The sequence below is a fragment of the Crocuta crocuta genome, unplaced genomic scaffold (genome assembly GCF_008692635.1).
Source record: "Crocuta crocuta isolate KB4526 unplaced genomic scaffold, BGI_CrCroc_1.0 scaffold26, whole genome shotgun sequence".
NCBI classification, from domain to species: Eukaryota; Metazoa; Chordata; class Mammalia; order Carnivora; family Hyaenidae; genus Crocuta; species Crocuta crocuta.
This window is the reverse complement of record NW_027532249.1, coordinates 3,725,043-3,738,401: the sequence shown is the minus strand read 5'-3', so window position 1 is coordinate 3,738,401 and position 13,359 is coordinate 3,725,043. Positions and strand designations below refer to the sequence as shown.

The following is a 13,359-nucleotide window of genomic DNA, read 5'->3' as shown; positions in this document are numbered from 1 at the left end:
ACAGCTTAAAACAAAAGCCAGTATAGAATTAAGAGACGGTAAACAAACTTAACAGTTCTGAGATGAATAATACACAGGACTATCTTTTTTTGAAGTCAGGAAGTAAAACTACACAAAAGCTTTTATAGTACAACTCCCTCCTCAGCCAGAAATTCTCTTCCCTCCCCTATACCATTAACACGATTCAATGAAGTCCAACAATATAGTGAAAACCCAATGCTACAAATAGTACTGACTTGACATTAAGACATACCTCATTACAACGGAAGAGGAATTAAGGTTTCCAGGTAAAAGATGGCTACCTTTACACATCTCTTCCAATAATGTCCTACACCGGCAGTCAGTACAACCACTGGCCACGACAGTCACACCAACTATTTTGGCCAATAAAGTTTTACTGGAACACAGCCATGCCCGTCCGTTTATGTACTGTCTATGGCTGCTGTCATGTTGCCGAGGGCAGAGCTGAGTGGTGGTGGCAGAAACTGAAAATATTTACTTAGCCTTGAGAGAAAGTTTGCTGACCCCTGACCTATACAATTTACTATAAATTCGTATCTTCACTTAGTAGACTCCAGATTTAAAAATGAAAGTTATGTAACTGTCCTTGTACAATCAGTTAGTGAACAAGGCAGTGAACACTGACTTTAAAAATGAAAACAGATAACATTCCCCCATCATCATTTTTCTCAAACTCCTTGCAGCAGCTGTTTTTCAAAAGAACTGACAGAATTTGCTTGCTAGGAGGACAGATTTAGAGTGATTTTCTTCCTTTACAAAAAACAGTACCTCAGGTTTGTTTGGCTATTCAGCAGGACAGTAGGAGAACGGGCAAAAAGGTAAAACAAGGCAGCAGAGAAGAAAGGAAGAACTGCCAAATCAAAACACCAAGAAAGCAAATATCACAGTATCAAGACCTACAGAAGAAAATGTCCATTAGCATCATGACAAGGGAGGGACAAGACACTATGGTAACTCAAGCATTATAGTAGGGACTGTTTCACAACCAGGTTCTAAGTTATCTCAAGTGTGCACCTGTAAAAGTGCAAATTTCCCATGCACTAAGTTTGGCTTGAAATTTTTCCCCTAAGTATAATAAATTTTAAAAACTAAAACTCAGAATGTTTTAGGGTTAAAAAAGCTTAAAAATAAAAATCAAGAGTTGTGCTTTTTACTTTAAAATTTAGCTGCCCTATTACACTTAAAGTTGATAATCTAGTTAATAAGTACATTAATTTGGTGCTAATCATTACAATACTTTCCCCCTCAATAAGAGATAATCATCATTCTGTAGACAAGAGTTCAAGATCCCCAATTAAATTAACTGACTGAAGGGAAAAATAATAGTTAACAAATGGACTATATGCTAAAATAAACATATTCCAAAATTAGGTTTTACTCCTTAAAAAACTGAACTCTTTAAATTGTACAAATATTACTTCATCTATTCTAAATGTCAACAGATGATTTACTAGGTAACTAATTTATTAAATAAATTTATTAATTAAAAAATTACCATATCTATCATCTATACTTTTCTCTATGGCCGGGGTCAAGCTCACTGTGCTACATGCATCTTTAGCTTCTCATTTAAGGTGCAACTAACCAGAGACATTCAACAAATGTATTTAGAATATAGCTCTTTAAAAACATTTACCAATTTTTACAAGCATATGAAGTAGCAAAGTCTCCAAAAAGAACATTTATTATAAAATAGAGGAAATGAAAACATGTTCACAAGCAATAAAGCTAGAAAGTAAAGTTTTAAGAAATCATACCTATTTTTGTCTTCTACTGACGTGTCTTCTGAGCTTTTGCTTTCTTCTTTGAAATACTGGCCTGAGCTAGACGGATTAGCAAAAGTAGATATGAAAGGTCCCAAAGACTGAAAAGCTGCTTGGCGAACCTAGGAGGAAAAAAAGAGGAGGTAAAAATAAGGGACTATTAACCCTCTACTGTCCATACACTGAAGTATGGTTAAGACAGGAATAAGGTTTTTCTAAAAAACCCTCCCAGCTTCAGAACTATAAATGGTCCTTCAGCTAGGATTTAAAATTCTTTATAAACTATTCTCTTTTTTTACTTTCAACTTTTTAAAACCTGGCTTGAAGATTTCCATCATGAGAATATGAACGTGAGAGTCCATAAAGCATTTGCATGGCACTAACGGGGGCCCTGCAGTGTTCTCAAGGAAACCAAGATTGCCAAACAGAAAATACAGAGCCAGAAAGAAAAACGTGATAATCCATCTCACGTTTTCTGGTAGGAAAGACTGTAATTTGTTTACTACAAGGAAACAAGACAGATGTGCCAGAACTACAGACTTAATCAGAAATAGAATACTGACTTAAAATAGTTCACAAAAATCTGGGCATACATACTACTGTTATCCATGACTGTCTCAAGTAGGAAAGCTGAAAAAAAGTTACAGAATTTTATTTATTTCTTTCATATTGCACTTCTGTATTATTTTTGTCATCAAGATCACAAAAAAAAAAAAATTGGGGGAAGAGAGGATTCATGAGAGGAAGCAGAAGGTCTGACAGAGGCCACTCTGGGGGCAGAAACTGCAATCCAATTTCTCTAAGACCCTGCCCCTGAGGCATAACAATACCCTTTCCATGGTTTAAAACTAGGATTACATGGGGAGCCTGGGTGGCTCAGTTGGTTGAGTCCGACTTCGGCTCAGGTCATGATCTCATAGCTCATGAGTTCCAGGCCCACACTGAGCTCTGTGCGGACAGCTCGGAGCCTGGAGCCTGCTTCAGATTCTGCGTCTCCCTCTCTCTCCCCTTCTCCCCCTTGTGCTCTATCTCTCAAAAATAAACAAACATTAAAAATACTTTTTTTAAATAAATAAAATGAGGATTACATGACATATATAAATCCTATAAAGGCAAGTACATGTAAACTATGCCTATTAGGGACGCCTGGGTGGCTCAGGTCATGATTTCACAATTCACAGGTTCGAGCCCTGCAGTGGGCTCTGTGCTGACAGCTAAGATCCTGGAGCCTGCTTCAGATTCTGTGTATCTCTCTCTCTCTGCTCCTCCCCCACTCGTGCATGCTCGCTCACACTCTCGCTCTCAAAAACAAACATTTAAAAAATTTAAAGGAAAAAGTATACCTATCACTAGCATTTACCTTTTGGGGGAAGCAGATCCAAAATGATTCAATTGATTAAAAAAAAAAAAAAAAAAAGGCTAGAATTGTATACAAGACAGCGAAAAGGAGCATATGTGTGAACTTACAGAATTTTCCTTTATACAGTAAATAAATGTTACTTCCATAAAAACATAAAAGGTAAATTTTAAGATTATATGCAGGAGTATAGTCTATTCCACATGCTGTTAAAACTCTGAACTTGTCCCAAATAGGCCTAGGATTTACATACACCTCAAATGACAGATTTAAGGAATCCTTCATTTTAAATATAAACATATCCCCAAATTAACAGGAAATAATGCATGTCACTGAGTCAAAACATGATAAAATAAATGATAAAATAAAAATTAAAAAATGATAAAATAAAGCTTCAAAATGAAAACTTCAAATAAGCTACATAATCTTTTCTAATAAACTTATAGAAGACATTTTTTAAAAACATGAAAACAGTACTAAGGCTTAACAATCTTTCCTTCTACGTAGAGTCTATTTGAATACGGTAAGGTCCTGAGATCTATTTTAGTTGTAACAGCATACGGAGACCCACTGACCTGCTCTCCAGTGAAACAGTTGAAAACGGAGAAAAAAAAAACCCAAACCTCCAAAACCCCACCATTCAACACCCCTGGACATAGCTCTAAGGGCAAACAACAAAAATCTATAAATACTCAGTAAAAACCCCTTAGGAGTCTGTAGTACTTGAACCAGGGAGGCAAACCTACTCGAGCAGCACTGGGCCCCTCTCTTCTAGCTTCCAGCCAAAGGGATTCTGAGGTTTCTCCCCCTGCCCCCAGCTTCCCGTGCTGAGGCCAGGTCCCGGACAAGTACAGTGGGCATGGGGGCTTCCTTCTCCTGCTCAACGCCCATGGGTAGAATGGAGGTTCCACCTTGGATGTGGCTCATAATACTGGGGCATGAGTACTCAGAATACGGGCCCCGCCCCGGCTTATGAGGCCAGGATAGAGGAGCTGAGAGAACCCCAGGCTGCCGTCCTTCCATCCCACCAAAATGCGGTCACCCCAAGGTGGTTGGGGGCATGCCCGAGGCTGTGCCTCCTGGAGGGGGAAGAAGGGTCCACTAAAGCATTCCTGTCAGTCACTAAGCAAATTAGCAGGTGATTGTAATGAGCCCCAGAGAAGGATACCAGTATCCAAGTTTGTTATAGTATCTAAAATGACCAGTTTCAAAAAAATAAATAAATAAAAGGCATGCAAAGGAACAAAAAAGTATGATCCATACACTGGGGAAAAAATCAGGGAACGGAAATCATATGTGGGAACAGTTAAGATGCTGGACTTAGAAAAAAGCTTCAAAGTGACCACGATAAATTATTCACAGAACAGAATGAAAGCATGAATAAGGAAATAAAGGAAGGTATGAGGACAGTGTCCTATCAAACACAGGTTAATGAAGAGAATCAGATGGAAATTCTAGAATTGAAAAGTATAATAATTGAAATAAAAACAAACTTAAATAGATCTGAACTGGCAGAAAACAGAATTAGTGAACACAAGGTATATCATTAAGCAAGACAAAGAACAGAGAGAAAAAAGAAAATGAGGAAAAACGAACAGAATCTCAAAAAACGTGGGACACTAAGTGTTCTAACCTATGTATAATAGGAATACCAGAAGAGTCAGAAAAGACACAATATTTGAAGAAAGTATGGCTTAAAACATCCCAAATTTGTTAAAAATCAATAGTCTATACATCAAAGAAGCTCAATAAAGTAGGATGAACCAAAGAAGATCTAAAAACACATCGTAGTAAAAATGCCAGGAGTCAAAAGCAAGAAAATCTTGAAAGCAGCAAAAGGAAAGTGACATATCATTTACAAGGGAACCCCAATAAACATCTGACTTTCTGGCAAAAACAAAAGAGACCAGAAGGCAGTGCGGACAAGTTGTATATTCAACATGCTCAAAGAACAAAACCTGTTAACCAAGAATCCTATACCCAATAAAGCTATGTTTCAAAAAACAAAGGCAAAAGAAAGAGATTCCCAAATAAACAGAAATTGAGAATTCAATTTAGATTGATTCAATTTAGAAATCTATTCAATTCACATTAGAGTAAATACAAAAGGAAGCTCTTCAGGATGAAAGCCAGTTATCCTGGATGGTAATTCAAAGAAAGATGATCTCAAATTGATAACTTAATCTACCTCAAGACACTGGAAAAAGAGCACAAGTAGAAAAGAGGGTAATATAAAGATTAGAGTGGAAATTAATGAAATAGAGAACAGAAATTTAGAGAAAACCAGTGAAGCCAATGTTGTAAAAGGCTGAACAAAACAGACAAACCCATAGCAGACCAGTCGAGAAACAAAGAGACAGACAGGACTCAAATTACTAGAATCAAAAAGAAGGGCTATTCTGCTTCAAATTCTGTGTCTCCCTCTCTCTGATCCTCCCCCGTTCACATGGTCTGTCTGTCTCTTTCTCTCTCTCTCTCTCTCAGAAATTAAAAAAAATTTAAAATAAATAAGAAGGGCTATTACTACTAACGTTAGAGAAATACAAAGATTATGAAGTAAATACTATGGATCACACACCAGTAAATTAGAGCACTTACATGAAACAAATTCTGACAAACTACCAACTCTGACTCAAGAAGAAATAATCTGAATAACTCTTTAACAAGTGAAGATAATAGTCCTATAACAAGTAAGTAGTAAACACCCCCCCCCAAAAAAAACACACACACACAAAGAGAAGTTAAAACTGAGATCACATCACTGCTGATTTCTACTAAACATTTAAAAGAGAACACCAATTCTTCACAAATTCTCCCAAAACACAGAAGAGGAAAGAGCACTTCCTAAACTTGTTCTATTATGAGGCATTACTGTGTTAACAAAAAAAAACAAAAACAAAACCAAAAAGCCATCACAAGGAAGCTAAAGACCATTATCTTTTACAAGAATATGAAATCCCCTAACAAAACCATAGCAAACTGAATCCAGCAACACATCAAGAATTATTACACTATGACCAGGTAAGACTGAGTAAAAGTTATTTGACATCTGAGAATCAATATACCACATCATATCAATAGAATGAACATGATTTACATATGTACAGAAGTTCCACCTGGTTTAATAAACAAAGTTAATACAAAGGTTTACTTACTGTCTACTCCTAAAAGTATTAACAGTAAACGTACTTTGAATAATAAATTATTTCTTAAATTATGAAATCAAAACCATGTTTTGTGTAAAAGGTATTATTTTACAAAAATGACAATTAGACAAAACCCTACCCAACGTGAAGGATCACTGATCAAATTAATAAACAGTGCTGACAATTTAGTCCGCCGGGTCTCTTGACATGTTGCGCAGGAAACCGCCATGAAGCACTCAGCACAAGCCTTCCGGACTCCCCACACGTTATCAGAACAAAGTTGGAAAAACCTGGGCAGCTATGCAAGAATAGGGCTTTGTTAGGCAGATGAAGCAGGTTTCAGTGGTTACTTTCACCTCATTTTCTGCTTTCACAGTGTTTTAAAAATATTAGATTTTCCTATAACAATTTAGAAGAACTGTGTAGTATTAATACTCAGTGATTTTAAATAAATCACACCTAATTCACTGCTGGCTACGGAAGAGCAAAACCAACAAATAAAGCTGAAATGTTACTCAAAAGCTTGCACCGAAACGGTTTTGCCTAACAGAGGGCTTCAGAAACTCTCCGTGTATGTTAACTTATATCATACTTGAAGCATGGATATCCCATGTACTAACCCTATAAAAACAAGCGGTAGGTTTAATTTGTCACTTAAAATACTTGAGAGTTGCAGTTAAAGATTTGTTTGAATAAAGAACTGACTTGTTTAACAGAAATGGGAGAAGTAAAAATAAATCAATGGTTCTTACACATCACATACCTTCATTTTTAACAAACTATCATCTAAATACAATTCAAGGGCCGGATTACAGAAATTTAAACCCTCGAAGTCATATTATCTTTCTGGTTTACATTCAGAGAACTGTGTTAATAAAAGGTGACTGTGAACAGATGTGTTTCAAATTCATGTGTTAACTGCGTAACGTATTGCTTGCTCCTTTATTTACCCCTTCATTTCTGCAATACTTACCAACATCTCCTCAGTAGCTTGCTGGCCAACTACGCTGCAAATATCTCCAAAATTGGCAGCACAGACCTGCCAACAAAAACATCAGTGACACTTCAAAATATTACAAATACACTGCTTTAAAAATAATCTTCTACGTTTCACATATCAATACAGTAACCACTAAAGCCACATGTACTTAAGCAAACAAAATGCCTAAAAAATACCTTTCGAACATGAAACATTCTGCAATCACAGCACATCTCACAAAACCTAGGGAGGATAAGACGCTCTGTAATGTCCTTCCCAACCATGGGAGCCATTTTGCACATTATCTAAAATGGATAAGAACAAAAGCACACTGAAAATATCTTCAAATTAAGACTTTTCCAGTTAAGTTTACTAACCTATTAAAAGTATATACTTCAGGAAATATAAAATGGGATATGGTATCACACTGCAAACATCACAAAAAACATTCATCTTATTTATCCAAGTTGAAGACAGAAAAAACAGATATTTACTCTAACCAATAAAATCAATCAATAATTATTAAATGCACAGTAAACCCAGAGACAATCTGAAAAATCTCATTCTGACTATAGTTTTGATCTTATTAATCATTTTGCCTGATAACTTAAAAGCAAAATACCCTACATTTTCCCAGTAAGAAGATGAATGGTAACTGTTCAAAGGGACAGATTATCCAGAAGAATGTGGATTTAGTACATTTGTACTGCTAAGAAGAGACTTATTTGGAGGCAGTCATTACCTTGCAAAGTACCGTTTTAACAGAAACTTGTGCATAAGAGAACTGCCTCAGTTCCAAGCACAGCAAGGACACAGTTCCAACACGCAGCTTCAGTTAGCTTCAGTTAATGCAGTACCAGGCAAAGCTAGGATGAACTGTGTTTGAATGTGTTTGAAACCTGTCCGATGTTATTTAAATAAACCCCACCCTCCCAGTTAGTACAGAAAGAAATCTGATGGTCTGTTATTATGTATCTCTTACATCTCCTCCTAGCCCATACAAATAGGATTAGAAGTAAATGGAACAGAGATTGCAAAGAAATAAAACTCTATTCATACACGACAGGATTGTCTAGCTAGAAAATCCCAAGGAATCTACAAAGAAGGCACCAGACATGAGCGAGCTTAGGAAGTTTGCAGGACATATGTCAGAACATAGAAATCAAATGTATTTCTATAAATTAGCAATGAACTGAAAACATTTAAAACAGTATCACTGGCAACAATGTTAAGAAACATAGTTCAACAAAATACACACGTGTTCTGTCTACTGAAAACTACAAAACACTGACGAGATACATAAAGGACCTAAATAAATGGAGAGATCTACATACTCATGGATTTTCAGGCGGGCAACTATCCCCAACTTGATCTACAGATTCAACACAATCCCCATCAGAACCCCAGCATCCTCCGAACTGTAGAGAACATCTATATCTCCCAAATCCCAAAGCCAGTTTTGTTGACTCCATACTACTACTAACCATTTTCAAATTCTAAAGATCCAAAGTTTTACTGTATCACTGATCTAGCGTAATTAAATTCATCAGAAAGAATTATTCCCAAGATAGAGGACAATTAGGAAGCCAGGGAATGCAAAACGTGACTAATAAACTGACTGTAAAAGAATTCTGGGTTTCATACTAGCATTGGAGAGTCTTTTTATTACATTACAATGTTTCACTATTGTTAATCCCATAAAAATAAAAGAGCAAGTTAAACTCTGCTGAGTTACACAAAAACTGATTTCCTTTACTGAGGGACGTGTGAAATTAAAAAGCAAAAACAAAACCTATGTTTGGGATTTGACAGAGGTGCTGGTTGTACAATACTGTGAATGTACTAAATGCTAACTTAACGGTGCACTTTAAAAAATGGTTTTTTACTATGTGAATTCACTTCAGTAAAAATGGTATTACTAAAAAGTGCCTAAATTTATTATTCACTGTTACAGAGTGTCTAAAAATAAAACGGAATCAAGAAATTTCCAAGCGCCTGGGGGCTCAGTCGGTTAAGCATCCGACTTCGGCTCAGGTCATGATCTCGTGGTTCGTGGGTTCGAGCCCAGCGTCGGGCTCTGTGCTGACAGCTCGGAGCCTGGAGCCTGTCTTCAGATTCTGTGTCTCCCTCTCTCTCAGATCCTTCCTTGCTCATGCTGTCTCTGTCTCTCTCTCAAAAATAAATAAAAGATTAAAAAATTAAAAAAAAAAATTTCCAAGGGAAAGGGGACTAGAGAGATGACCTAACTCATCCTTCTAATGATTCAGAAATACAGTACAATTTTGGTATAATTTTTTTCACATCAACTAAGGTGCAATTATATTATTTTAGGTTTAAATGGTAAACTCTCACTATCCAAAGAGATTTGAATTTTTAGATGGATTTATTATACTCGACCTTGTTATGCGCAGAATGATTTAATCTGTGTATTTTTCTTATAATTGCAATTTATATCACATATATCATAAAACTACTCGCCTGACTATGCTTCTCTGAAAGACCATACTGTCAAGGGTAGGAGGTAAGTTTTATTTTTCTTCTGTGTTTACACAGTACCTAGAATGTGTTCAATAGCATTTAGAGTTTCACAAATGTTTCTTCACTCAATACAGTGTTGTGTTTTTTAACTACACTATTTCTCCCATCTTATTTCTCCATAGTAATGAATTTATAGTTACTTCTTACTCTCTTGCTGCATATCTGCTTCCTCAGAGCTCAGTGATAGGGCCATCTAATTCACAGGTGCAAAGCATAATATGGGGCCCACAGAACACGTACCTTTTTTGTATGCCTATGTCCCCTTTTAGCCCTTTCTAATGATCTGTGGTTACTTTGATACCTAATATGTATAAACTCCATAGCATGGAATGCAGTGTAATACTTGAGCATCTATTATTTGTCAATATAGTGACTTATTTTTACCTAAATAGAAAAAATGCATCCTACTTACAGCCACAGCTTCCGTTTTCACATCATCGTTGCTGTCTGGGGCAGTGAGCTCTATGAGCACGGGGCACACTTTGGTCTCCACATCAAATCGCTCAATCAACTCCTGCTCCAGCAGAGCCAGCAAAGCTGCCTGACTTGTTTTTCTTACCTATGAAAAAAAATCAGCAGTATAAACAAAGTACAGACATAACAAAACTCTATTACTTGATTTTCACAAAATGGAAGACTTTTCATCTCAAAAGGGATCCGTAAGTGGCAAAACCTTGCAAACAAAAACTGATGGCTATGTTCTCCAACTGTTGCATAGACAGAACCTGGCAGACTGTGATATGACAAATGGTGGCTCGCAAATCAGCACTTTCTGGGGGACACCCATGAGGGTACCATGTGAGAACACAGAAACTGGCACCATCTCTAATGCATTAAGGAGACTCTCTAGATTTGCCAGACTCTCAACGTATCTTGTCTAAGACAAATGGTCATTTCAAAAAATAGAGTAATAAGTAAAAAACGTTCAAATGAGGTCCCCTAGAACAGGCCATTCTACATAGATCATACTACATAAATTTCCATTAAGAACACGTAAACGGCACTCTTACCTGATTGTTCTGATCTGCGAGGTATCTAACCACGATAGGTAGTAAGTATTTGGAGAAAGCATATGGGATTGAAGGCCGGTTTTCTTGACAAAACAGTGCAATGTGAGGCACCTGTTCCATCAGCTCTGCTCTCACAGTTGGCTCTATTGAAATAATAGAAATGTGAGCAAACACGTTCTCCCACAGTACAAAATCTTTGCCTGGGCTTACGACTACTTAGGAAAGCTCTAGACTTCCATCCTCAGCATAAAAAGGGCTTACAAAATGTTCTCTGACTCTGGGATTCTTTCCACAATCATACGCAGGTCAGCCCATGAGTGAAAGAAGACCCTACTCCTTTCCCACGCTTCTATTTTCATATGACGCATTGAGTATGCAATCATTTCTATGACTGAATTTATCCATCACCTACATTGTACCACATATGCTAGGGGTTAAACAGCCAATATTCACATCAACAAAATATAGATTACCTATAAGCGCAAGTATTTAAAAACCTCCTAGGCCAAGACATAAGGACTGGTTCCTAATAAAGTTAATCACTCCATGGAGAATTTATAGTAAAAATTATGACTAAAATGGTAACTGACCATTAAAGAAGACCAATACAGTTAAAGAAATTTAAAAAAAAATCTGAAGAGACCCAAGTAAATAGAGCAAATTTAAATGTGACAAATACAGCATTTCAAATCTCTGGTTTCAAAAGGAAGAACTGTCTAAGAGTAACGGCAGAGAATCAGTAACGTGAGAAAAAAGGGGGATTCCTATACTATACAGCATAAACTCTAAGTGAGTTAAAGTTCCAAACTTTCTTTTAAAAGATCAAAAGCACTAAAAGACAAATTTTAAAAATGTTTCATCTTGAGGCAGGAAGCCCTTCTAAGGCAAACAAAACCCCCAAACCAACCAAGAGACCAACTAATTCCACTTTATAAAGCCTTCAATACAGACAACAGGTACAATACTCAGTTAAAAGGCAAACCAGACTGGCAGAAAACCCAAATAACAAAGTATTAATAACTACATACAAAGGACCTACTGTTCAAATGAATACAAGAAAGAAAATAAGGATGCAAACAAGCAATTCACAGAAGAAATGCAAATGACTAAGACATGATGGATATCAATACAATTCATTATATTAGACCCAATTAGAACTTTGGTACCCATCAATGATTATATTATTAACATTACTTTAAGGTAAATATACATGCCTGGGGCCAGAGGAACTTTAGATTTCAACAAATAGAAATTAATCAAAGTATCAGCAGCAAATGTACTAGCATTTTACAAAGCTAAGAATCTTATCAACAAACCAGTATCTGGAATCTCTATTACATGGCTGTGCCATTTGAAGTTAGACAATAATTGAACAAAATAGTGCTTCTGTTTTGAAAATTAAAAACTTAGTTCAAAAAAAAAAGAGACCTAGGCCTCTCCTTTTCCTCATTAACCCTGAATCTGCTAACTGAACTAGTTACATACATTTTTGAAGCAAATAAAGGACACAAGTTACAGTTTTAGTTGAGAATGAAATCAGTTTTCTTTCTTCAAAGCTCTCTTAGGCAAATAGAGCAACGGAACAAAACAGAGTAGAGAAATGAACCCACTGTTAGTTGTGTGGGAGAAACTGAAGTACTGGGGAGGGATTTCAGAGCTATTGCGATGGTTGAAGGGAGTGAAGGAGGAGAAGGGAGTTGAGCCTGAAGTCTCTAACTTGGTGGGCTGGGCTGATCATGACATTCAAGGTAAGGACTACTGAAAAATGTACAGTTGTAAACTTAAAGCAGATATTCTGTTCTCCTAAACAAACAAGGAGCTTAGAACCTTTAAATCTTCTGTCTGCCTTATTTGTATCAACTTTGATCTTGACTTTTTTATTCCTCTAAAGTGGTCACTCATATTTTAATGATTTTTATACAGCAAATGCCTGGTTAGATTTACTCCTAATTTACTAACTTTTTTTTTACCCTCATCAGTACATCTTTCATCCAACTCTTTTCTGATTCAATTTAAAAAATCCATAAATACAGTTCCACACCAACAATATGATAAGCTCCAGAAGTATAAAGAAGCTAGGCACAAAACATATTTAGTATGATTCCATATAACATTCAGAGAAGCAAACTACTTTATATCCTTAGTGGTCAAAATATTGATTTCCTTGCGGAAGAAGAACAGGACAGAAACAAAGGGGTGCTTCTGAAATGGTTTCTAGGATGCTAGTTCTATTTCTTGAGCTGAGTACCAATTACATGGGCCTTCATTTTGCTTTACTTCATGGGGCTGAAAATTTAGAGTCCGTGACTTTTTGTAGTGAGTTTCATTCCATATTAAAGTAACAGTAAACTTTTCACCAAGTCAGTCTTCACTGGAACATCGCTGTTCTAAATCACAAAAACAAACTCTCTAGCATGGCACACGGTATAAAACCCTACAATCCAGACCTCGACTACCTTATTGAACAGCCTCATTATTTTAAACTGTAGACTCAGTAAACTACCTGTTGGGCAAATGGGCCACTATCCTGAATTCCTTAAACCTC

General features: G+C 36.5%; 1 protein-coding gene across 2 annotated transcripts in view; it reads right to left on the bottom strand.

Moving 5' to 3' along the window:
- PPP4R1 (protein phosphatase 4 regulatory subunit 1) overlaps window positions 1-13,359 on the bottom strand; it is a 40,862-nt gene that overhangs the window by 24,563 nt on the left and 2,940 nt on the right. The window contains exons 3-8 of one of the 2 annotated variants that reach the window (XM_077778104.1): window positions 10,815-10,957; window positions 10,217-10,363; window positions 7,464-7,571; window positions 7,261-7,326; window positions 6,427-6,585; window positions 1,779-1,906 (exon numbers count right to left, since the gene is read on the bottom strand). In XM_077778104.1, coding sequence (XP_077634230.1) covers window positions 1,779-1,906; window positions 6,427-6,585; window positions 7,261-7,326; window positions 7,464-7,571; window positions 10,217-10,363; window positions 10,815-10,957 — 751 coding nt within the window. The remainder of the gene's footprint in view (window positions 1-1,778; window positions 1,907-6,426; window positions 6,586-7,260; window positions 7,327-7,463; window positions 7,572-10,216; window positions 10,364-10,814; window positions 10,958-13,359) is intronic. The other variant, XM_077778105.1, reaches the window with a different exon arrangement.